The sequence below is a fragment of the Neodiprion lecontei genome, chromosome 2 (assembly GCF_021901455.1).
Source record: "Neodiprion lecontei isolate iyNeoLeco1 chromosome 2, iyNeoLeco1.1, whole genome shotgun sequence".
Classification (NCBI taxonomy): Eukaryota; Metazoa; Arthropoda; class Insecta; order Hymenoptera; family Diprionidae; genus Neodiprion; species Neodiprion lecontei.
Genome location: NC_060261.1, coordinates 30525781 through 30551294, shown reverse-complemented (window position 1 = coordinate 30551294; position 25514 = coordinate 30525781). Strand labels below are relative to the sequence as shown.

Genomic DNA, 25514 nt, shown 5'->3' with positions numbered 1-25514 from the left:
ACTATTTGGTTTTGATTTAAGGTAAAAAAAATTGTTTAAAAGGTTTACAAAATCTTACTTCCTATTCTGAAAAAATATTTGTTTCTGCATTTATGCTGAAGATAACCTTTTTTAACTCGAGAAACAAGTTTTATGTATATTTTGGTAGTATACCGATAACTTGACAAGAATTTTTCTAACAGGTCGTTTATTTTTCTGTGTTTTCTAATTCCATACAGTCTGTTCTTGATACACGTACAATGATGATGAGTTTATTCTCGGCATCAACTGTCATCTCGTAGGTAGACATCGCTTTGATATCCAATTCCTTGATTTATCCTAATTTTTATCTTCCATCGTTGCTTTCATTTCCTTGATAGCAGCCTTTAACCTACTGTGTCGAACTTTCAACCTCCTATTCTTTTGCTGTAAACTCTTAATTTTCTTCCGTTTTTCAATTTCCTCAGCTACCAGGGTACAATCTTCCTGTGCTTGTTCAAAAGTCCACGAATCATTGCTTTCCCAGTCTCTGGACAATCCAGGTATCAAAGATTTTGCTTTCCTGAAATTATAGGGTCGTAATTATTATACATATATTAATATATGTAATGACGAATAACTCATCTAATAACAGAAAAGTATCGGCCAAAATACCTTTTGTGTGATTTTGAGCGAGCCTTCTTAGTGCACCTATCTCGAGCCTGATTAGAATGGCAATCTGAGTCTGTGCTTTGCAATGCATCACAATTTGTCTTCAATGTTTCACTATGTATCGAAAACTCTGAAGAACTGGCGTCATTCCGAACCAGACCTTTGGCATCAGTTTCAAAAAATCCCTCCTTGCTGGTTTCATTCGCATGCAGCTCCTCACAGTTGACACTTGTCATAGGGAGGGTCGACACACCAGCGCTTGTTATTGCTTGAAGATTGGATTGAGTGGAGTCTTTTTTTTTCAACTCAATTTCGCAGCTGCAAAGATAATTCAGGTTTAACCCGTCGTTTGATTTATTGTTTAAATACTGCCGACATACTTCATCTTCAGACCTGTAGCAACGATACTTTTTCGCCAGTGAATTAAATCCAGAAAATGTTGCGTCGGGTAGGCGTCATCTGCGTCTTCCAATGCATTTGAGGGTTAGATTATGAACATCTGTCAGCTGGTCAGTTATTCCCCACCATGTGGTCAGACGTCAAATCATTAGGTGCTCACAGTTGGCTGGCTCCACGGACCCTGAATACGAGATTCAACAATCTATGGATTCGAGCAAGCGTACGAATTAAGTTCATATGCGGTGATCGTATTGTATGTATGTACATACATACATATATTCGACTTTCCCGCAAATAATTTCGGATCACAAGTTTATCGGCGTTGAGGGTTGAATGCGTTAATTAAAACATTTACCACCGCATTGATGTCTTGTTTGGCATTACGACTCGGTGCCTCACACCACTATGCAGTTCCAGGGTCTTACAGTATGGAGATGTTTTGCAAAAAGTTGGACAAAATTCGTTGTTTCACGAGCGATTTCTTTCACGCATGTAGGGTAGGTATGTATGCACTCGTCGGTCTCACTCGTGCTTACAGCGCAGTAGTCGCACAAGTTCCAACGTAGAGAGAAGCCAATTCTGTTGTTAACATTTCATCAATCGTCCGGATCGCCCCTCACCTCTTTCCTGGTACGCTGATAAAAATTACTGATAATAAACATTACAACTCTATGTATACATACATGAAAAAATAACAGAGTTACAAATCGTTAAGGCACGTTCTCGTTTAGCATCTTTCCATGAATGGTCAAAGATCATCTTCCCATTGACGATTCCGTCCAGGAATCGTCGAGCTATCCAATGGTGTGATAATGTTGATTGAGAATTGCAAGCATCCGCAGATCGGAAACTCGCCGAAATTAGGGAACTTTATGGACGTTGAGTCTTCGTTCTATTGAACTATGTTGTTTCTTTTATTATCGAATTGCCAAGGAAGGCTTTCCCGATTCTACTGCGAGTGCTACGATCGGGCGCGACCAAGGCGCAACCAAAGTGTGACGGCGTGTGAAGGCGGAAGGGGACACGTCAAACATGGCTGAAGCCGCCGTGGATGGGACTCCGATGTCCCGATTTTTTTGTCATAGGTGCAGCGTCGAAATTGAACACTTGTTACCCGTAAGTAAATAGATGGTATATTAACGTATCTACACGTTGGTTGGACCGGGTATTGCATCAGTCGTTATCAAACTCTTGGATAAAATCAGTCGCTTTGAGCCCCAAACTGTACTTATAGGGTTGTTATTTATACGGGGAATATTCTGACGTTGAGGAACCTGAAAATTACCTTGTCTCTATTTATTCAAAATTTGTGCGCTGCTCAAAATTATTCAATCAATTTCCAAAACTACTTAGCCACAGACTTTAAGAAGACATAATGGCCGAGGTTCTTTCGATAACTGATCCTCCCGTACAAACGTCACAACATCCACCTTGTTCTTACGATAATTTGAAAGCTATTTAGTTGATCGATTTTTTCTAATTTTTTACGTTCGACAAATGTTCGTGCATACTATGCTCTACGCTCCGAAAACTTGACATAAATGATAACTTTAGCCAACAATGTGATTGTGTTGCAAATGGTTCTTCAATTTAGTATCGTCTATAATATGAATTCTTGTAAATAACAATCATTATGACTAGGGTAAACATGGGGAAGTTTGTCAATAATTTAAATAATTTAATTCTTTTATTTAGGACTACACTTGTCCAAACTGCTCAAGTGGATTTATTGAAGAGTTAGATGCTGCAGGCAACGATGGAGGTGCGGATATGGACATTAGCAGCGAAGACCTCAGCGATGTCGACGCTGATATCGCAGGTTTTGATGTGAGTTGTATCGAGTAAATATCAACAGCTACTTAATAGTCGACTGTACTTATTGATTCAAAATACAAAAGGAAGCCAGTACCTTGACTATACTCTGATAATAATCGTAATAATAATCACCAACACCCGCCATACCCGATAGAGTATGTCCCAGTGAGCCGTTAGGCTTGTGCGGGACAAGGGAGGGGATGGATTAGTGACCATCATTAAGATGTTGAATAGAAACACCTGCATTTGCAAAATGGATGAGGAAAACTGCAGTAAACCTTGCCCAGGTGTACCGACGCTGCTACGGTCGGATAAGTTTAAAGTTTTCAAGAATATGTACCTACATCAAACGTAAAAGATATGGGTATTATTATTGTCAATTGAAATCTGATAAGGATTGATTTTCTTGCTGTTCAGTAAAATTTTCACATTTAATTTTTTCTAAATGCAAACCCCTCTCTCCTTTTAGTTCCCGCAACGAATCGGGCAGGAGTTGAGCGATTTATTCCTTGGACTGACGGGTGCTGGTAGTGCTATTTCCACTGCTATTAACAGCCCAGCTGTGGTTGCAGGTGGTGCCAGTAGCGGCAGAAGCAGTAGGCCGGGAAGTGAGAGGCGAGTGCTTAGAGCCCGTGAACGAATAGACCCTGTCCGCCCTGGCAGGCACACTGCACTTATCTCTCGCCCCAGGCCTCAAATCCTTCGGTACTCTATTTATTGACGCAATGTCTCTTGCCTGTTGTTGATTCGCTCTTCCTTTTTGTGTCCTTGTTGAAACCTATTACCTCTCCAGCGTTTCTAGAAAATATCATTTCGAAGTTTACTCCCAAATCTTGAAACAGCAGTGTGTCGTGTAGCTAGTGCCAAAACGATGTTAGAACTAAACCAGATTCCTAAGGATACTACTCTGAACTGAGGGAGTACGCAAACGCACTTTGGACTTACTGTTGGAATAGATCCCAGAAACGTTTGTTGCTGACTTGACGCATTGCCTTTGGCTAAAGACTATAGATACTCTTATAAATTTTCTATCTTAGCCCCAAAAACAAATTCTGATTAATGTCTTAATCTGAGTCCTTCATCAATTTATATAACTGATTTGAAATTAAACAGCTGACAGGTTATCTACTTCTTGCGTATGAACATATCTTTAGATGAAAATACTAATCTCTGTAAAATTCGACAGTGATCGTGCCAGGCAAGTAATGCCCGTACCAATTGAACATCTGATACAAGACTTCATCCTCAATTTATCTGGAGTTGGATGGGGTGTCCCAGTGGGACAAGGCCAACCCCCTGTGTATGTACTTTACTTTTAATTTCTTTTGACATGTACTAAGTAAAGTATGTTTTTTTATTCCCTCCACCTCCTCAGCCTCTTTTTGGGCAATCCGGGAGACTATGTTTGGGGCCGAGACGGACTGGATGCAATAGTTACGCAATTACTAAATCAAATGGAAGGCACTGGCCCACCTCCACTGCCTCGAGACCAAATAGATCAGATTCCAAGTACTTTGGTTTCACAGGAACAAGTTGGTGAGTTGAACACACCGTAAACTCTTTAAGTTATTGGATGTTGATTGCTTGGCGTAAAATATTAGCAAACCTTGTGATGAATGTAAATTATACAAACGATACGGATGTAGACTGTATTGCTCTGAGTATAAGTTGAACGAAATTGCAGATTTTATTTCAGTTTTTTTTTTTTTTTGCCCCCTTCCGACCGAATATAAGGTGAATTATATAAATTTTTTTTAAGTCGTTGATAAAGCAAATTTCCTACAGTTTCGAATATATGTCGATCCCGTGTATAATCGAACACGAATTTTGAGAAGGAAATTGAGGAAATTGACAAACACTTCGACTCATATTCAGACCAACACGGTACATCCAAAATTTGGTAATTGTAACTTTTAAAGTAACTTCACATGGATAGATGGCAAGCTACAGTGCTCGGTATGTTGGGAGGACTTCAGACTGGCTGAACCTGTTAGGCAGTTACCTTGTCAACACTTTTATCATGCCCCTTGCATCGTTCCTTGGCTAGAGTTGGTAAGCCCCATGTTAAATAATATGTGGTAATTTAAAGTTAATCCAGTTGGGAAAAAGTAAAACATTATTCTGTTCTCCTTTAGTCCACATGAAATTAAACTGTATAAGAAATTATAACAGCATCAACATAAATGATTTTGGATGTCATTGCTTGGTTTGGATTTAATCAATAACATCTAATGATCAATCGGATCATTTTGGAAAGTTACTTTACCTTTTTCTTCACATTTTTTCTCTGAAAAAACAGCTGCTTGTTTGTAAATTCATTTTCTCAATCAAATGATAGTGCCTCAATCTACATGCCACACAATTAAGCAAATTTAGGTTTGTACTTTTGTACGTATGTCATGTTGGTCAGGAAAATTATTTCAAAGATTATAAACTTTTTGCATTCTCCTTTAATTCTAGCACGGTACCTGTCCAATTTGCAGGCAGAGCTTGGGAGATCAGAATTCAGTAGAAGCAAATCAAGACACAGTAGCCCCAAGCTTAGCTGCTCTATTCAGGTATGTCTTCTGAATAAAATTTTCAGCTATCCTGCATATTTTGATAATATTAAAAGTACTTTCAAATTCTTATTTCATTGAAATAGTGGATTAGTTCCTTGAACTTTCATTTGTGTTTTTAAAACTCTTTGTAGCCTCAGCTTGTTTTTTCGATAGTAAATGCTCAGAGATGCTTACATTGTATTGCTACTTTGAAGAAATTGAAAAATCGACTATATGCAGCTGTCAAGTTCTGAACTTTCTTGTGAATACCACCAGTTTTGGCTAGGAATCATATACTAAACTTGGATATATGTTATTGCAGAGCAGCCAATGAATCAAACAGTAGCAGGACCTCTTCTACCTCGTCGACATCTACCGGTAGTAGTTCCAGCAGTGACTCTACAAACGAAATTTGAAATTAGGTACTCATGATCGTTTCATCACCACCTCTGACCTGGTATAACTCTTTGATACGGTTCACATCTTGCTGTGTAATTTATTTGAAAACTGAAACGGTAAATCGCTCAGCTTTTCTCTATTCCTTGATCACGGTAGCAACATTTTTTAGCACTCAGTATATATTAAACTGCCGTCAGCAAATCAAATTATCTTTGTCCCTTGAAAAGAATAACATTGCAATATTATTAAATCTTAGTTTGCTTCCTGACATTCAAAATCCCACCTTTGGCCTGTGTTGTCTTGATTGATCTTTCATTATTTAAAATATCTGTTTGCTTGTCTGCATACTCACTGAATTCAATTTCCCACCTAGAATCAGTAATGCAAGTGTCAAACCAATAAAGGGGACATTACCTCATCAACTTGGTTAGTCTATTCGATTCAGTCACACTATTGATTCATATTTGTAATCAAGTAACTTATTTCACCCAGTTATTTAAACTAAATCACCAGTTGCATAGCAACGCAGAAATGTTTTGATAAACAGTTGGACATTAATTGATATTTTTTACGATTCAGAAACGGCCCTCGAACTGAAATCTACTCTTAGAGTTATTCATTTTAGGGATAATGCAAGATTTCTATTCTAGTTCAGTGAAAAAGCTACTTCAAATCATTGTTCAGTTTCGTTACTGAATACTGATCAAGCCAATGGAGTTCGTAGCTATTGAACGTTTTTACTGTGCTATTTCACCAATGGGAAAGTAGCATCGATCTAAAATCCATATTTCTGCACTTCGAAAGAGTAGCTTGTTAGGAACATCGGGGTAGTTGTCGGTAAATAATATGAACAATATGCGTTAAATTTATTTTGTATAATGCTAATTATATTTTACCAAATTTTCGACACGAATATGTATGTTACATACTCATGTACACCCATGTATTCGTATGTGTGTATATAGGCGTAAAAGAGGTCACAGCTGTTTGTTTATTGGTGGAATGAGAGTATGGAACATGCTCGACGGCTGTATTCGTTAATTGAGTCAGCAAGTTCCAACATACATATATTTCATAGGTAATTAGAAGAGTAAATCACCAATTAGAGATGTGATAAAACTTTTGGAAAGCAGACAGTTTCGTCATTCAACTTGGGCATACCAGTAGAGTTTAGACAGACTAAAATATATAGTTAAAAATTATTGTTGACGTTAGAATTATTGATTTCTATTACATTTTTACAAGTGTATGCTTAAAAAATATTTGACATGAAAAGTTTTAGTAACAGGTAAATTTCATCTTAACCCTTTCGCTACGGACGCATTCTACGTCGCGCCGTCCCCGCTGATCGAGCAGTCGCGGCTGGCGTCCGTACTTGCGGAACAACTGCAAACGCCCGTCAGACGCACAATACCACGCTCTCTTACGCAGAGCGAGTGCAGTCGCTCGTAAAAAAAATGCTTAAAAAATTATAACATAATGTTGGGTTACCATGGTCACCGCTCGTACAGAGCGAGCGTCAGGCGTTGGGTGACTATAGTCACCGCTCGTACAGAGCGACCGTCGGGCGTTGGGTGACTGCAGTCACCGATACGGCCGAAAGGGTTAAAGATATGCATGCACTTGATGAAATACTACATTGGAATATTTTTGAGCTATCATATGTACTCTTGGCTGTTGAGTGACATTCTTAGTTGTTAAATTTTAGATAAGTCATGCCCGAAGCATAACGAAAAAACCAATGCTATTCTTACTGCTTGTAAAACAGTAGTGAAGAATGTAAGTGGAGGCAAGGACTGACAATCCATTTTTGTTGAAAGATACCTTACAAGAATTTAATTGGTAGCAACTTTCTTTGCAGTCAATGATAAGTTTATACCATTATGTCATGTAGGTATGAAAATCATTGTTCATAACGTGTAACCTTATTTTCTACCCGTGAAACTGGAATATCTCATTCAAAGTGGCTGAAAATTTCCGATAATCTTTTCCTTTGTGAAAGAATTTTATTCAACTCGTAAGGTAAAATATACCCAGCCCATCTGGCATTATGTGCAAAGTGACACCATATGTACTGGTAGAGCTGCTTTTCCATTTGCAAGCCTGTAAGTTATCAAAGTAGCAGATAAAAGTGAAATATATTTATTTGGGAAAAATCGAACAAGCTACGGTGAAAATGCAATTCCGAAACATCCTATTAAATATATCTGTCTATCTCAGCCGTGACATATATTACAATTAAGATTCAGAGTATGTACAAGGTAGGATAAAAATTCTTGAGTGTAACGGTCATTTCAAAAAGTAGAAGTCACTTCTCCATGTTCGAGGCTTCAACTAACATCTTGATGCGCAAGAAGTAAAAAATCAACTGAGGATGGCCAGCCATGCCTCGATCAAAACGTCTAAATAAAGTTTTTAATTTATGGAATGAATGCCACACCCAAGAATTTTTATCCTTTCCTGTATATAATAACAGTCAAAAAAAAATTGTTCAAAATTCAACGCATGTAGAAGTAAATCACAGTAAACTGAATCAGGTGAGTAGAGCATTATATAGAATTGTCAGAAATTTATTAACCAGAAACGTTACAATATATAATATTTCTAGAATCCTTATACCTACGTGTAACAAGTCTTCTAATAACTTCGTCTTAATCTTCACCTGAAGGTTCAGTACCAAAATATCGATCACCAAAGTTACCAATTCCTGGTAGAACATAAAACTTTTCATTAATCTCAGGATCTAACGCAGATGTTACAATTTTAACTTGCGGAAATGCATAGGCAATTGAGTGAACACCCGATTCTGCCATGAGAAGGGACACCAGTAGTATATTGTCTTCAGCTACATCATGGTCCAACAAAACTCTAATAGCCATCATAGCTGCCGCTCCAGTTGCAACTGTAGCATCCATGAGGATCACTTTGTAGTCTTTTATATCCTTGGGAAGTCTCAAATAGTAAAGCTGAAATTAAAAGACACAAATAGATATTTCACATTGAACATATCTATGCCAATATACAATATCTGGTTCATTATGCTGAGTACATATTAAAAAGTAGAATGTGAGCTGATTACCTCTGGTTCGCCGGTATGCAGATTCGTTTGTATGAGTATTTTGCCTATTCGTATATCTTTGCATACGTCGCATACAGCCTGTTCCATAGTTTCCCCTGCTCTAAGTATTGAAACTCCACATATCTTGTCCGTTGCTCCACGCTTACCTTGATATAACACACCCTGCGGTGTTTCTACTGTAATCTCCTGCAAAATAAACATTCGAAATTTAGTATTAGTTATTTTTTAAATTTGAGTCAAACTAGAGACAGCGATGCTAGAGCTGACAATGATTTGCCCAGGATTTACCTTGAATGGTAATAGTGATAGGGCATACTCAATAACTAGGCGTATCAGACGTTTAGAATAGAAAATGAATTCGTCTCTGAGAGTGGATTTATTCCGAATAAACGTATGCAGGCCCTTTATTTGTGGAGTATCCGGCAACAAATATAGCGATGTTGGCAAAGGTTGACCGATGTATGAATGTGCCAATTTTTCACGCAACTTAAAACCCCTCTGAAACATATACCAATTGTATTATTATTATTAGTATTGTAACTTTTATCATCGATGCCATTTTTGCTCAGTTTCTTATATATCCGATTAATTCTACGATTCTTTATATAGGTATGCTTTTATCTTACCAATTGCAATTGAGTGTGAACGTGTTGAACTATCAACTCGATAGCTACTTCATTGTCGCCACCCCGTGGAACAATGATATCCGCATGAACCATACTTGGTGCAATGTAATAGTAGAACGAGGGCTTCACCATCGTACAGTATTGTTTGAGCACTCCTTCTAAATCTCTTCCTCGCTGTGATATGTCTCTGCGTAGCCTTCGAGCCAGTCTGACATCTGCATCCGTGTCGACAAATACTTTCATATCGCACATCTGAATACAGTGTGCAGGAGGAAATTTTACGACTACTGTTGTATGGTACGTAGATAGATTGTATAAATATTTACCAACCTTCAATACATCTGCATTATAAAAAGTGAGTATTCCTTCAAATATTATAACATTGGCCCCGTACATAGTTTTCTAGAAGTTGAAAGAAAACTCAAGCAGGGAAACATAATTAAAATGCAACGTCAGCCACACTTCACTCACAGTTCGATTTTCTCTACAATGTGTGACAAAGTTGTAAATTGGTACTTCCACTTTTCTCCCCTCTTTGAGCCGCTGCAAAGTTGCAGCAAGAAGTTCAAAATCGAAGGCATCTGGATGGTCAAAATTGTATTCATTTTCTGCAGCCATTGCATGTTGTTTTTCGTTCAAAACCTAGAAAAAGATACATCCTCGAAACAGGTAGCTTCACAATTCTGTTGCTGTCTTTGAAAACAGAAGCTTACCTTGTAGAATGAATCCATACTGAGTAGTGTCACCCAAGGGACATCTAGTGACTCAATAATTTTTGCTGCCACGGTAGTTTTCCCAGAAGCGCTGCCTCCGCATATTCCTAAACGATAATTCATATGTATAGTTTGTGTGCATCTTTTGACACATAAAATGCAAATTGTAAAGACACCAAAACAAATACCCATTATTGTTATTACATATTATATGGATTGTACTAGAATCTGACTAATCTCACTACTTAAGTAATAATATAGATGTGTATATCAACCTATGACAAATGGTTCGACTTGCTGTCCAGCTGAATTGTACCAAGGTGGTCTCCCTGCTGTATATATAGTTCTTGTTTTACTGCGTAAAATAGATTCGGCTGATGTTTTTTTACTCGATTGTGTCATACTGGTAGTTCGCTGCCTTCTGGACCTAGGTGATTTTTGAGAGCCTGAAAGACGAATGTCATCAAGCAAGTCTTTTTCAAGGAATAAATCAGTGTTGTGCCCAAGTAAAGACATGCCTGTAGAAGGAGGTCTAGGAGATTGGGGCGTTGGGGTTCCATTTGAACGTTGATACCGTTCAATATCCTCTGCTAGCTCATCCGAAATAAAAACTTCCCGATCTTCAAGGCACTGCTCTCCGCCGTTGTCGCTAATGAGTGCATATGGTACCAATAAATAATGAATGATTTTCAATCATGGACCTGTTCTATTCTCTTCGGTCGAACATCTACTCTTGTGCCAACAAAAAACTCGAGCGAATAGTAATGACAGTAAACTGCGTTAAGCGCAAGGACATATAGATATATGATTACGTAAAATGAATTACCTATCTGAACTGGCTGAACTAGGGGGGTCAAATTGTTGTATTTTTGCAGCCATAGTGACGTTCAATGTTTTAGGTTAAAAATCGTCAAGGTTAGGATATGAGTTTGCTATATGCGAAAATATGTTACAAAATAGATAATACTGCTTCTTTGTATTTCTGTTCTCCTTTGAATTATTCTGTATGCTTGACAACTGAATAATTTACGGTCCACAGCGACGTCAGACGTGGTCACTGCCGTGTACCCTGTGCAACGCCTCGTGCGGCCACCTGAACTTTTCACAAAGTGTGTGGCGTGCACGCAAGTTCGTTCGCAATTTGCTCCACTGATATATCAGTGATCTGCTCAAAGAAGATAAATGTGCAAGCCTCAAGCCTGTACACCAAGCTGAATCGGAATTAGAAAGAGAGAGCATAGCAGGGGCCAGGACCTCTCTGTTGCACGATCGAAAGAGTGGGGAGCAGCTGCCAGGCGGGGAAAGCAATAGGCTAGCGGGAAGGTGTCACTGGCAGTCACTGGAAGGTGTACGTGTGTGAGTTATGTGTCCCCCACCAAGTCACCATTGTAGCGAGAGGTCGGGCTTCAGCTGTTGTTCTCTTTCTAATTACGGCTTCAGCTCGGTGAACAGCGCAGTATATAACCGTTGCCGCAAGGGATCGGAAAATTCAAACTTCGCCTGAAGTGGCATGTTACGACAATCCTTTAAACATTTAATCGCGTTGCGCGTAGCTTACGTGGTGTTTTTACCCAGCCGTTGGGACCATAGAGATATAGGTATAAAATAGAGCGTAAGCAACAGCGTAAGCGTCCCGTGAACGGATTTGAATCGGCTCTCTAAAGGACAGAAGATAATAATTCTCCCGCCCTCTCTATCTCTCTACAGTCTCTACCCATGCAGCGCAGCCAGGAGAGGGGGAGAACAGCTAGGCTCCGCGTGCAGCTACCCCCACTCCATAGGATGAGTGATGAGGGGGGGGGATATTATGTTCTGTCCTGCAGAGAGCCAGAGATGCGAGTTAATCTCTTCTGAACGTCGGACGGCATCAGTTGTTTCCGAGTAATCGGAGTGAAATCACATTTTGTCAGTATCAGACCCACTTTCAGACCGCGTTCTTTGATCAGTGTATTTCCAGTGTACTGAAGGCGCGTAGAGCCTGGAGAAAACCCGAGTTGGTGAAATAAAAACATCCAGCAAACGTTGAAGATGAATTTCGTGTCCCGAGTTTTCATTGTTTTGTGTAACTTCAGGTTTCAGTGATGTCTATTTTTGTCTCTGTGCGTCGAGTGTTGACTTTATTATTTTTTTGGCTGATTTTCGGCAAATGCGCAGTTGCATTGTTAGCAAGTTTATTCAATCGGTTCGAACTGACAGCTACAGCACAAAAAGTGAGTATAGAATCGAGTGTTATTGCGGTGCGGTTTTTTAGATTGTAAGAGATTAGTGAAGATCTGAATAACGTAAAAAGTGTGTCGCTTCACCAATAAACCTGAGATGCTACAAGAACTACTACATGTAATAGTGTGGAGCAGCTCATAGTCAAGGTAACAATAATTATTTTAATTACTGATTGATAATTCAAGGTGGTCATTTAAAGCTGAACTTTTGTTCTTGTGTAACATGCAATGCATAAATATGGAACTAGACAACAGTAATAATTAATTTTAAAACTGAAAAGTCAATTTGCTTAATTAATTAAAGTGTAGTGTTTTGTTTTTCACAGATTTAAGCAGAGACTTCCGAGTAATTCTTCCATTTCTCGGCAACGTTGGTGAGTTTGCACGTGTTAGGTTACGGGTATTTTCCTGGGATTCCTCTGTTATGTGGCGTGGCGGTAACAATTGTTACACAATTCTTCCATTTCTTAGCTGCATGGATAGGCTTATTCACGATCGCAACGTGCTTGACTTTGTCGAATAGTTTTTTTTCGCAATTTAATTTACTCAACTTATTTAATTACTTAAAGTAAGAAATTTTTCACGTTGCTAAAAGTGGAATGAGCATCGCGACAGGTAACCATCGCTTACTCGGCACTCGCGAGATCGAATTGTGTTTCGCAATTGAAGCAATAATCTACGTTTGAATTTACCGATGATGTCGTTTAAGTGGTGGGTTCACCTGAGGTTTGAACATATTTATTTATTCACATTATTGTTAAATCGATAAAATTTAAAAATCTGGCATAACGTAACGTAATCAAATTGCATCTTATGTTATGTATCATTTTCAATCTTTTAACAGCCAACAAGTATTGATCAACTGCAGGCTTAGCTCGCTTAGAAAAATGCTAATTGACATACAGGATGTTTTTAACCAATTTTACAAAAGGTTAATGTACCGATAGTCTGCCAACATTTACTAAAATAATACATACAATATCAGGGTTGGTGGGATACAACCGCGATACTGTATTCTGAGTAGGCAGACTATGATACAAAAACATTTTGCTCCCAACAGGTAACCAACGAAAATGTAAGTCAGTGACCACGGCGCAAATAATGAAGAATGATGTGTGTTGGAAAAAGTGAAGAATCGTTTAGATCGAATATAGGTAACCGGGTAGGTAGGTGGACGTTTGGGATCCGTCGCGGAGTTTATGCATGTGTGTGTGAGTCTCTTTTCCGTTGGGTGGTTCCGTTGGGAAACAGACAAGGGTAGGAAGGTCGCGATGTACCGTGATGTTACTAACTTTTGTCATCCACAGCGTCGAATGATCACAGAAATTTTTTTCACGAAAGACTCCGTATTCGAGTCTATCGACAATTTGTAAGCATTTGAATATGAACGAGATTGAATTTCCCATTTTTCATTCGTTATTCATTTTTTCGTCATTACCGATCATTATTCCATTCAATTAATCTCTGTGATCGTCTGAATGGGCAAAACGCATCTCTGGACCATCTATCGCGTTCCGTGGTACGCTAGATGGGGAGAGATGCTGAGCTCGAAGACTTCGCGTCGAAGAGGACCGCCGACCGTCACGCCACACAATAATGCATGCCCTCCAACCTCCCTCCCGATTTTGATTCGATTTGTAATCTGAGAACAACAATCCGCATAGCAATGTATCTAATTCAGAAAGATGCAGATGTGGATTGGGTTTCTACAGAATTTTTGGGACAAGTCCCTGATGATACAAAGTTTTTGACAGTTTAATCTGTCGCGCCTTTTTGCGCGTAGATTAATCATGAGAATTGGACGCAGCTTTTTGCGCGTAAATTAATAACGGGAATCGGACACGTTTTTTTACGCGTTGATTTTGCAAAAAGTATATAAAAGAGTTACGCACGCTCTATGTACTGATCTTTCAGATCTCCGGTCAATTTTTTCACGAATAATAAAGTTTTCAAGTTCCACGCAGCCTTTTGCGCGTGGACTTGATACCTTTCAGTTATGAGAGAAAGCGCAGCATTTGGAAACCAGCGCTTAACGCGCAGGAACAAAAATCTCTATAGTGGATAGTAATAGTGGAAAATCACCTTTTATCTGTTTCCGGTAATCGAACTCACCATTTATTTCAGTTAATCAAACTTTTTGTCCTTTTCAGCTAATTAAACCTTTTGTCTGTTTCAGCTTATCAAACTTTTTGTCTGTTTCAGCTAATCAAACCTTTTATCTGTTTCAGCTAATCGAACTCTCCGTCTATCGCAGTTAATCAAACTTTTTGTCCTTTTCAGCTAATCAAACCTTTTGTCTGTCTCACAATCAGTTAATCAAATCTTTTATCTGTTTCAGCTAATCGAACTCTCTGTCTATTTCAGTTAATCAAACTTTTTGCCTTTTTCAGCTAATCTAACCCTCCATCTATTTCAGCTAATAAAAACCTTTTATCTGTTTCAGCTAATGAAACTCTCCGTCTATTTCAGTTATCAAACTTTTTGTCGTTTTCAGCTAATCAAACTTTTTGTCTGTTTCAACTAATCAAACCTTTCGTCTGTTTCAGCTAATCAAACCTTTCGTCTGTTTCAGCTAATCAAACCTTTCGTCTGTTTCAGCTAATCAAACCTTTCGTCTGTTTCAGTTAATCAAACCTTTCGTCTGTTTCAGCTAATTAATTTGTCTGTTTTTTTCCTCAAGTATATTTTTTACTCGTCTAAGCTAAGTATATTTTTGTCTGTATCGACATATGTCACTAATTATGTTTTCATCTGTTCCAGGTAACTGAATTTTATTGACAAAAAAACCGTGCGCGCAAATTCAGTCAATCGCCGTTCGCATATACGATAAAAACAATCACCCTTCATCCATAATTAAAATAACCATCTTTCATCCATAACTCAAATAGTCATCTTTCATCGATAATAAATAGTCAGCAGGTTATATGAACTGAAAAATTTCGAACAAACTGCGAATATACGCGAATACTAATTGATTGGGATAAACAATTCACCATAATTAACATGTAAAAAAAAGTCATCTGAAATTTTTCGAAGAACGTAAGATCGATCTTGCAATTATTCTCCGTGGAGTAGGCCTACTGGGGATACCACGTAAAAAAAAAAACGCGCCGGGTGCTCTACCGCTTGCGGTGGTGTGGAAACGAGCATACGTGAACTTATTTTCTTCAATGGTCAAATACTAACATATTGTAGTTTTTGAAATGACAATTTTATTCTTGCATAAATTTAACTCATTGTCAATTAAACCCATGTTTCGATAATGTGTAACGCATGTGGAATCGTAATACCTTCGGATTTTTCTAGTTTAGTCAGAGTGTATTCCAAGTAAATATAGTTTTCTTTTTGATAAATTTCGTTTCTTAATTAAGTTTTTGAGGGTCAGCGGACAGAGCCGCAGTCTCAATAGGTAATATGAGTAGAAGTTGAAAAAAGGAACCTTAATCACCTTTGAATTTTTTTAAAATTACTTTTGTGATAATGATTGACTGAGGTTCATCAGGGTTTGTTACAGCATGGACTCAAACATTAGTATAAACAATCGAGTCTTACTTAATTTCCAAAAAATATTTACAAGTAGTATTTTTGTGTAGAAAGGGCTGGGTTTTCCGCTGCAAATAAGCCGTATTTTTTTTAAACCACGGAACGTCAGTTAAGAAATTATCTTTACACGCATCTCCTTTCGGAATGCAAATATGAGTGTTGACTGAAGATAAATATAACTGTGTATCTCTATCGTTTGATTAAATTTTTCGACAATGTCTCCCATCTTTTGCATCAAGAAAAGGTTTCTAAGTTTGTTAACAAGTAAACCAGGTGCATGTTTATTGTGCATCTATTTCGATAACATTATTTTTGCGGATCCAATGGAGTTAGCTGAATTTGCGTAGTTGAAAAGTATACGGCGTCTATACGGGTTATATGAAAATAACAGTCTGTACCCGTTCGTCATTCCATAGGCATAATAATATTGGCCCCTGCATTATTTGGGTACACGCGGTGAGCGATGGTAACACCAGTTCTTGTTGTCTTTACTTACCGACCGCTTACCGGATTGAGTACGCGTGTAGGGAAGGCCGCAGGGAGCGCTGCTTGACTATGTATTTATGTCAGCAAATTTCGATTACAAAAAGCCCCATAAAGCTAGCAGTTTTGTGCATCCGCAGTCATCGCTATAAGTCAGATACAACATACATACAACCGTGCTAGGTCTCATTGTCAGCTAGAGACTCTAGCACACAATCTGCATTATGGTGATCAGCAAAGATAGAACTACCGATTTAGCCTCGAAATGAGGGCGTCCGCCGCCGCCGGGACATTGTCAACGTTTCCATTAAATAACTCAGTTAATTCTCAGCGAATAAAAAACTCGAGCATTTAAACTTCCTAGAACTCTAAAAACTGAGACAGTATTTTGCTGCAGAATGAGGAATTAATCCCAACAAAGTAGAGAAGCGCCATCTGGCTGTCATTGAGTGCGACTGTCCTATTTTACCGGCATTTCTATTGGTTAAGAACTAAACAGCAAATTACTGCTGCGCATGAAAATTCTGCCTTAAATTTCACGGCAGGGCGGGGGGGGGGGGGGCATCTCTCTTCGCCCGCCTGTTCTCAATACTGTTTTATTCATGCTCTAGTCACGGCTCGCAAGAGTAACAATTTCAGAGCGCGTAGTATGCGGTAGTGTGTAGGGCCGTTGCAGGACTTTACCGTGAATTTGCTGCTGCGCTGACTCCGGATCAGAGAACAGTGGAAACGAAAATTTCCGCGGTGTCGCGAAAAATTTAATATCTTGTTTACAGTGTCCCGGTAGTCATCGTCCATCGTAACAGTTTCATATTTATTTCACTTTTTAAAAACTACCAATATATTTACTATTTTTTCCGTTAATGCATAAGTGCTGCGTTCCTTAGGTGTGTGTTCATATATTCACTGCATGCATCAATATTCATCATTTTCACGTACTGTTTAATCGGCTGATAAATTTCATGTACAAAATGTCATTCTAACGCTGCGCGTGTGTATTTCGAGTGTAAACATCAACCCGTTGTTCATTTTAAGAAGCAGGCTATGGATAATCTAGCTTATTTGACAGGTGTGTATGTATGCATTGTATGTACGTATATGTGCATACATTATTTCCCCATGCAATATCTGTCTCCACACACATCTCAAATCGCTTGTGTAAACTCTGCGTGTAACTCGTGTAATGCAATAATTCTGTTGGTGGCTTTTCTGGGAATATTTTACTCGGTTGTGGCTCGTGGCTTTGTGCAGAGCTGTCTACGCATTGTATTATCATATGTATCCTTTGTTTACTTCATCGGTCACTCACAAATCACTCAAAACTATTAGCTATTATATAGTTATTTTGAATATAATAATAGTCCTTTTTTATCATTCATGAACTCTAGTGTACTCAACTTACCGAACGGTCATTTTCATTATGTTAACACCGATTTCGCTAAAAGTAGAGGAATGTTAATAAAAAATCAGATGTTTTATTCGAATGTGGTTTACTTGTAACAGTCGCTTTCGTCGCAGTCCCTTGCGATAGATTTTATTACTTCATGATTTCAGATCATTTTATATTTCGCTATGATACTGATTGCAGAATTTGAAGAATGCTTGTGGCAAACTATCCCTATGCTTTCTCTGGATGAACGTATGAATTTACGTTTTCGATTTGTGTAATGCGAAACTATCATTTGGTATGTCTTTATATCGTACATGATCTTCTACTGGAGGGTTTTACATGATGCCAGAATAGAATATTCAACCAGTTGTTCGATATTCGAACCTATGTGTACTTTAACCCGTTCGTTTTCACAATATATCTAATAAAAGATACTTGACGTAAACAGGAGAAAAAAATCGGGTATCAAACTCCTTGACTGTGACCACAATTTAACTATGGCGTCAAGCTAACATTTGCGGTCAATTTTCTAAAAAAAGACCTGCTGTAAAAAAATATGAGTAAGGGACGTCGGCCAAAATCGTAAATTTTATTTCAATAATCAAATAATGGGTTCAGGACACATTTGTTCGTGTGTTGATACAAAAAGAACCGTTTGAAAATCTAGCCGAAACCTTTTTTTATACCGACCTTTAGCACAAACAAAGGAAAAAGAATATAATCCAAACAAAAGATTAATATTATAGCGACAAAACAGTAGTTAACTGGATAACAAATTATCGACGAAAAACATCATTTTTTCGGTAACCGATGCAAGATCCTCGATTTCTGCACTAAATGGCATTATTTTACGGCAAGTTTCTTGAACCAAGCACCCTTAGTCTAAAGTCAGATTGTTAAAGCTGACGGGGTGAATTTACGAATGCTGAAGGACACATAATCTGCATATTCTCTTTAAATGTGTCCGCCGATTCGTGGAAGCGTGAAATTATCATTCGTAAAAGGTGTGTAAGGTAATATACTTTTGTGTAGGGTGCGGAGACTTTATTAAAATTAAAATTACCGTGGTAAAATTAAATGTGAACATATGGAGTGTGATGTGAGTCCCATGTCCCTCATACTTCCCTGCCAAGTCACCTCCCGCCGAGGTTTCCTGCTGCCGCGATGCCGCAGCGTCTCCGTCCAGGATATGACGCCTGTGACCCCCCCCCCCCCCCCCCCCCAGCCTTCCTCCTGTTGCTTAGCCAAGGGCGTCGGTTTTCAACGGGTCAAAGAAATACATACGTATATTTATTTAATTTCATTTTATCATCCTCATTGTTGTACTCTGAATCGTTTTGATCGTTTTGCCGTCGTCAGCCGTCGTTGTCGGACTTTTGTTACACTTACCTACATAAGCTCTCCGAGAGTTGTGTTTGTAGCAGTACACGTATACGCATACGATGCTCACGGAACTAGGGAATTTATTATATGATTAACACGTACGCATCTAATGATTGATTTTAATCATGTACAGACCTAACGCACGCAGTCTGCATTTTGAACGTGGCTTTATTCTTGTTTGTTATAGTTAACGACTTCTTCACTTTTTCTCCGCGCGTTTCTCGTTATCCTTAACGGGTTACTTCGCGGAAATTAGTTACCGAGTAACTTTACCAGTCACAGAATTAAAAATAATCCTTGTATATGTATACCAACTCTTGTGGTCGCCTAAAAGATATCTGCGTTGAGACGGGAATTTTTTATCATCTCGTCTGTTATGGAAACAAAGTTGTCTAAATATAGCTCAAACAACCCCTGCACGGGTTAGGATATAGTGCATAAATCCCGTTGCTGTTATTGGTGAAAAAATTGCCGTATACGGCCGTGTACACTGTACACGTGCTTGTTATGAAAAATGTGTGACCATCTCTGTTCCAATACTCATAATCTTCAAAATACGGTACTAGGTCTGTTTTTCCAACATCGGGAGTTTAACGGTTCATTTACCATTTTACGGAGCTGCCTCCAGTGATGGGTTAACTTTTTATGCATCTAATGTCATTGGCATAGGATCTTTTAAACCGTAGCTATTATCACCTGCTTCCATAATCAAGTGATACTACGCTGTCTAACACATAACGAGGTTGAAGTTAGTAACAAGAAGTATCGAAGCATTGAAGTAAATCTCTATTTTGCAACTTCAAAATTACTTCGAAGTAGTTGACTTTACAAATAGTGAATACATTTTGCTTTATTGTACGCGGTTTACTGAATTTCAGATTAGAAATTATACATCGTAAAACGTTATCATTACAAGTGTCAACCTCATAGCACCTATAGCTCAAATATAACCAGGGGGAGATAATTTTCACTTTCGGATATATGTGTCTATATACATATAATCTTGTTGCGTGTCGTCAACATTAACGCGACAAGGGCATGGTGGTCCGAAGATTGTTTTTCAACTCACGTCAGACTCGGTTAGGCATAGACAAAGTCTTTATTCCGGAAATATTGACAGCTGCGACACCGTCAATGTACCGTTTAAATTTGACAAACGTGATTAATTAATATGCGTTGAAAGGTTAACTCGTTAAAAATTAGTGGTGCAGTCCCTATAAATCAAAGTTACATATAGGGACGTGCACGTGGCATTTTGATTCCTGCATTCTACATTCGACTAATCAACTGTCCAATAACCATGATTGTCAATACGCATATCCTCGGCAATGAAATGGCAGTCTAATAACAGGGTGATTGACAAATATGTAATTATGGGCAGGCGTGTACCGATATGGCTGCATGGGTGTACATACGTATAACGTACATGGTGATCGTAGGCGCAGCAATTATGCGTGCCAGCTAACGATTTTTATCTTTCGTACGTGGCACGGTCACGGGCAGCATGCATATTCGGTGTAATATTATTATAGTTGTTTTTGTCGTTGTTGTTATTGTTAATAATAATAATAAAATTTAAGTTTATAATAAAATACCGGCATTGTTTTCTTCTTCTTCTTCTTCTTTTTTTTTTTTTTTTTTATTCACATATTTTCTCGCTTAATAAGTATTCAGCATGCAAATCCGGTAGTCAAGTTACGCGTTCCCATATTTTAAACATCGGCTTGAATATACGGAGTAAAAGTCATTTCACTCATCAGCATTTTCTGGGCCGAATATATTTCCAAGTTGAACGGAAAATAAGTAAAAACAGTTGTGAAAATCGCAATTATCGTTTCTTCATGCGGTTATAAGGAACATGCGGTCGTTCGTAAGTTTTACATGGGAAATCAAGGAAATGTGTTGAAATCCGATGATTAAACGGAAGGCTGTTTAAGCGAACAAGTTTGTTTCCTTCTTAGCTATCGGAAGTCCGTTGATCTCATCCGGATATACGTACCGTCGCTTCCCGTTTGATAGCTAATTTCTGAAATGACTCGCTCGACGTACATCAATCAATTCTTCCGAGACGTCAGCCTTTGCTGCTAGATTGTAGTAATCAGAGTTCTGTATACACTTTTGTCAGCAATTGAATAACAGATAAGGATTGACCTTGTAATATATGATAAATAAGTCCTGACCTACGAACACTATTCGTTTTACTTTACCGCTTATCATATAGGTATATATTATGGGCAGATGCATAGATAAAATTCATACTCATTACAAACGGATGGGTCCACATATTAAAATAACATTTTACTTTTCCGAATGGATATTATGACTTTTAGAAATCGTGTAAAAGATTGAATCATACTCATCTCGGCAAAAAAAAAAGCGAGAAGAATGATCGAGAACGTTACGTCAGGCCTAGCAAAATATCGGTGAGAATTCTTTACTGGCAAATTCACCTTCGAAAAGATCTGCCAAATAATGATGATAAAGCGTTTGAATTTCGCTCCTTGCCGTGAAGTGGTTCTTTACAGGGGTTTCAGTTAGCTCCAGAAGCGCCGTCTAGTTCGGGGTGGTTTAACTGAAATCCATTGATTTTTCGAAACCGTCATGTCGTTTGTCGTACGCATATGATCACATCAAACATGACGGTCGTGTGAAGTGAATTTAAACATCTTCCGACTATATTGCATCAAGCTTGTCTCATATGATCATGACTCTTTGAACAATACTGTTCACATCACCTAAAGCGGCAACGACTCTCGAGGATATTATTTTGAATCCTATTGTTTAGACAAATACGCGCAATCATGAGCTTGCCTACGTGATAGTTCGTGTTTTTTTCAAGTATAGAAATCAACTTGCTATAAATTTTAAATCGCAGGATTGTTCGATCAGATTTTTTCTTCCTCATCCTCGTCCACGAATATTTTTGATAATCAAATAACCTACTAATCTCTTATATGTACACGTCAATTAGCCAAGACGAAAGCAACTCATGTGCATCAATGCTGTCTTGAGCAGTATTTTTGTGCTGGCACGTAAACTCATCGCGTAAAATTTGATTGAATTTTTCCGATCATAAATCGAAAATAATCGACCAAACAAAAGTTTACTCCCACTTGTCATTAAGCCTGTTTACATCATCTTACCTTTGTCACATCTCTGTTTCAGATGTCGTTTAGGGAACAATTATACATTTTATAGTTGAAACACACAATGGGGAAGCTGTTGAGTCTGTTGGCTCGTGATGAATCGACCTGTTGCACACCGCAAAAATATGATGTCTTCCTCGATTTTGAGAGTAAGTTACTGTATGCATATCTCGGATGATGTTCTTCGATAATTTACATTATCTGGTTCATCGTGTTCACTCACTATTAAATGTTTTTGACAAAACTTCATCATTCCTTAGATGCTCAGCCATCTGATAATGAAAGGGAAACATTTGAGGACGTGCAGCGGGTGTTAAAAAATTCTGAGTCTATTTTGGAAGAAATTCAATTTTATAAGGGAGCTGGGAAGGAAATCAGGGAGGCAATATCAGCGCCAACAGACGAGTGTCAGAGGAAAGCCTACCTGGCTGTGGCTCCGCTTGTTGCCAAATTGAAGCGATTTTATGAATTCTCGCTAGAATTAGGTAAGAGTACCGACATTTCGCTTATGAATAATTTGTAATTACTGCTATAATGGAAAACTTTCATTTACAAATTTTTAAACCAGAGTTTCTACAACACAAGTCAATCTGTTACTAAAATAAGTCAAGTTAGCAATGTTGGGTTTTGCTCATTAATATCGGTTTGGAGGAACATAATTACATGTCGTTCGGTCTTTTAAAGTAACTTTTTACAGAGGGTATCGTACCGAAAATATTGGGTCAGCTCTGTTCAGGAAATCTTTCACCCACGCAACACTTGGAGACACAGCAAGCATTGGTGAAACAATTAGCAGAAATCTTGGAGTTCGTCTTCAAATTTGACGAGCATAAAATGAAGACACCCGCCATACAAAATGACTTTAGTTATTACCGAAGAACTCTGACTAGAACCACTTTTCCCAAGGAGGATGATAATGAACGAGACATTTGTGTTGGTAATGAATTGGCATACAGGATGTCTCTGTTTTATGCCAATGCAACACCTATGCTTCGGGTACTCAGTGAAGCAACACTCGAATTCCTAAAAGATGTACGTATCACTTAAGCTTTGCCATACAGACCTGTTGCATCAGCGTCTGGAAATAATACGCATGATTTCTGTTTTTCTTCCTTTTAGAATGAGGATACACCAAGAGAAAATATTACAGAAACTCTGGGCACAATGGCTAAAGTCTGTTTGAGAATGCTAGAAAATCCGTATGTATCCATGTGTATAAAACTGTAAAAGATAAGATAAATTATACAATGACACTTCATACAAGTGTCAGTTCAGTGACATATGTAAAAACACGTTAACATATCAGTTGTATAAATTTTAGAAATCTGTTGGCACAGTTTCAAAGAGAAGAAACACAGCTGTTTGTCTTGAGGGTAATGGTAGGACTTGTAATACTCTACGACCATGTTCATCCTCAGGGTGCGTTTATCAAGGGGTCAAATGTAGATGTGAGTGGTTGCAATTATTTACATTTTTTATATTTTATATTTATATTTCATCAGCCAAGGTGAAGATGGATATAAAAAAGTGATAGTGTGTAGAAAACCGCTTCAGAAGTTGATAATTATTCACGACATTTCTCATTGTTTCAGGTAAAAGGTTGCATCAAACTTCTCAAGGATCAGCCACCATGCAAGAGTGAAGGACTTCTTAATGCTCTACGTTACACAACCAAACATCTAAATGAAGAAAATACTCCGAAAAATATACGTAACTTATTAGCCTCATGATTTCCAAAGCATCGCGGCTGCTGCATCAGAAGCTGAACCGTTCCAATGGAGATCTAAAGAAAACGATACCAAAGTACCAGGCGAATAAAACTGCATTTCAAATGGCGATTTTAACAATACCTGTATTATTGTGGTGATAGCAATAATGCCAACTGCCAGTAACGTAACGAATTCTACACTATTTATATTATACAAATGAGACTATCAGAGAAGGAATTGGTTGATTAATGGTAAATGATGATTGTAATTGTGAATAGGTTTCGCAGATATAAATCCAGATCATGAAAATTATTAGAGCATATCGTATCAAAGGCTAGACACATCTGATATTTTGATTAACTTGTGATAGAAGATTAAAGTTTAAATGTGTTGAAAAATTTACAAAATTTTAGCGTTAGTTTCGTGCAAAGGAAAAAAAAGTTTTCTCGACAAATTTGCAGGCATGTAAGATGATATATTATTCAAATCAAAGATAGTATTTTTCTTTTTTTTTAAGTCATTGGAATTCCAATCAGTGTATCAAAACAGTCATAATACGTAGTATACATACATAAATAACATATTCGTAGGTAGATAAATAAGTTATTGAGACAAGCCAAAGATATCGTAACAGTTCATACAAATAGATGGATATACCACTAAAAATGTTTTGAATATTTTGTGAAAGCATTCAAGTGGTCTTATAGTACTAATCCTTTTCATACACTATCCTTGTGGTGTTTCACATCACCAATTATACCGCAAATCATCGTTGTATATCGTCAGACCCGCGCAAAAGCAACTGTAATATTTTGTTCTGATATTACCAATCACTTCCACTTCGCATTAAATTTGACATAGAGAATACCAAAGCCGACCATTGTTAGCTACGATGATTGCACGGCTATTTTGCATTTCAAAGAGAAATGGATACTTATTATACCGTCTACTTTCATAGAGTTTACCTTGGTTATATATATATTTTTTTTTTAAACATAATATTACGAGCACCGCCAAAAAAATTGTAAATAACGACCAGAAATAAATAAATATTTGGAATATTCGTTTCGTTACGGTTGATCAATTGTAGTGTAATATGTCTTACCACAGTTATGGTAAATAACAACGATAGGTGTTAAACAATATTTTTTTCACAACGAATAATATTATAAATAGCGTAATTGTATTTAATGTCGCAGACTGATGGAATATTACCTCTGATTGCCATTAAATCCGACAAACTGACTTGCGGTGTATCATATGCGGTGTATACATGATTTATTGATAATTACACACGGGAAAAAATAGTATTTTGCGGCCGAGGTCATTGTCCCCTATCACCGTCTTATATCTTATATCTCTTGTCAATACAACCGTCCTTGGCAGCGGTACCACACGGGGTTTGATTCACGCAATAGTTTCTATGGAAACGTGTGCCAT

At 37.9% G+C, this 25514-nt stretch overlaps 4 protein-coding genes across 18 annotated transcripts; 2 read left to right on the top strand and 2 right to left on the bottom strand.

Annotated features, from left to right (window-relative positions):
• Window positions 1–170: 170 nt before the first annotated feature.
• LOC107217807 lies at window positions 171–1526 on the bottom strand. Of its 5 annotated transcripts, none has more exons than XM_015655476.2 (4): window positions 1385–1526; window positions 1011–1231; window positions 634–948; window positions 171–541 (listed from the first exon to the last, which is right to left on the bottom strand). In XM_015655476.2, exons 2-4 carry the CDS (start codon window positions 1013–1015, stop codon window positions 319–321), a joined length of 543 nt encoding a protein of 180 aa, XP_015510962.1. In that variant the 5' UTR covers window positions 1016–1231; window positions 1385–1526; the 3' UTR covers window positions 171–318. The 5 variants fall into 5 exon arrangements, with proteins under 5 accessions (XP_015510962.1, XP_015510964.1, XP_046588184.1 ...); XM_015655478.2 differs by having other exon boundaries at window positions 1011–1210; XM_046732228.1 differs by having other exon boundaries at window positions 1011–1210; window positions 1303–1440.
• A 7-nt stretch (window positions 1527–1533) lies between these two features.
• On the top strand, window positions 1534–7939 carry LOC107217806 (E3 ubiquitin-protein ligase Iruka). Of its 7 annotated transcripts, none has more exons than XM_046732224.1 (9): window positions 1534–1659; window positions 1963–2145; window positions 2725–2856; window positions 3314–3459; window positions 4031–4144; window positions 4220–4380; window positions 4781–4896; window positions 5305–5402; window positions 5707–7939. In XM_046732224.1, exons 2-9 carry the CDS (start codon window positions 2062–2064, stop codon window positions 5798–5800), a joined length of 945 nt encoding a protein of 314 aa, XP_046588180.1. In that variant the 5' UTR covers window positions 1534–1659; window positions 1963–2061; the 3' UTR covers window positions 5801–7939. The 7 variants fall into 7 exon arrangements, with proteins under 7 accessions (XP_046588180.1, XP_046588179.1, XP_015510961.1 ...); XM_046732223.1 differs by having other exon boundaries at window positions 3314–3549; window positions 5712–7939; XM_015655475.2 differs by having other exon boundaries at window positions 3314–3549.
• LOC107217816 (uridine-cytidine kinase-like 1) lies at window positions 7445–11299 on the bottom strand. The gene is made up of 10 exons (XM_015655489.2): window positions 11028–11299; window positions 10720–10850; window positions 10477–10647; window positions 10202–10308; window positions 9960–10130; window positions 9819–9890; window positions 9489–9740; window positions 9151–9360; window positions 8863–9048; window positions 7445–8749 (listed from the first exon to the last, which is right to left on the bottom strand). Exons 1-10 carry the CDS (start codon window positions 11078–11080, stop codon window positions 8435–8437), a joined length of 1668 nt encoding a protein of 555 aa, XP_015510975.1. The 5' UTR covers window positions 11081–11299; the 3' UTR covers window positions 7445–8434.
• Window positions 11300–17054: 5755 nt separating this feature from the next.
• On the top strand, window positions 17055–25139 carry LOC107217811 (CYFIP-related Rac1 interactor B). 5 transcript variants are annotated; one of them, XM_046732274.1, is made up of 7 exons: window positions 17055–17333; window positions 22385–22514; window positions 22626–22850; window positions 23063–23397; window positions 23485–23564; window positions 23687–23813; window positions 23958–25139. In XM_046732274.1, the coding sequence occupies exons 2-7, from the start codon at window positions 22430–22432 to the stop codon at window positions 24093–24095; spliced, it is 990 nt and encodes a 329-aa protein (XP_046588230.1). In that variant the 5' UTR covers window positions 17055–17333; window positions 22385–22429; the 3' UTR covers window positions 24096–25139. The 5 variants fall into 5 exon arrangements, with proteins under 5 accessions (XP_046588230.1, XP_015510970.1, XP_046588233.1 ...); XM_015655484.2 differs by having other exon boundaries at window positions 17055–17515; XM_046732277.1 differs by lacking the exon at window positions 17055–17333 and adding an exon at window positions 20006–20571.
• The last annotated feature ends 375 nt before the right edge of the window (window positions 25140–25514 follow it).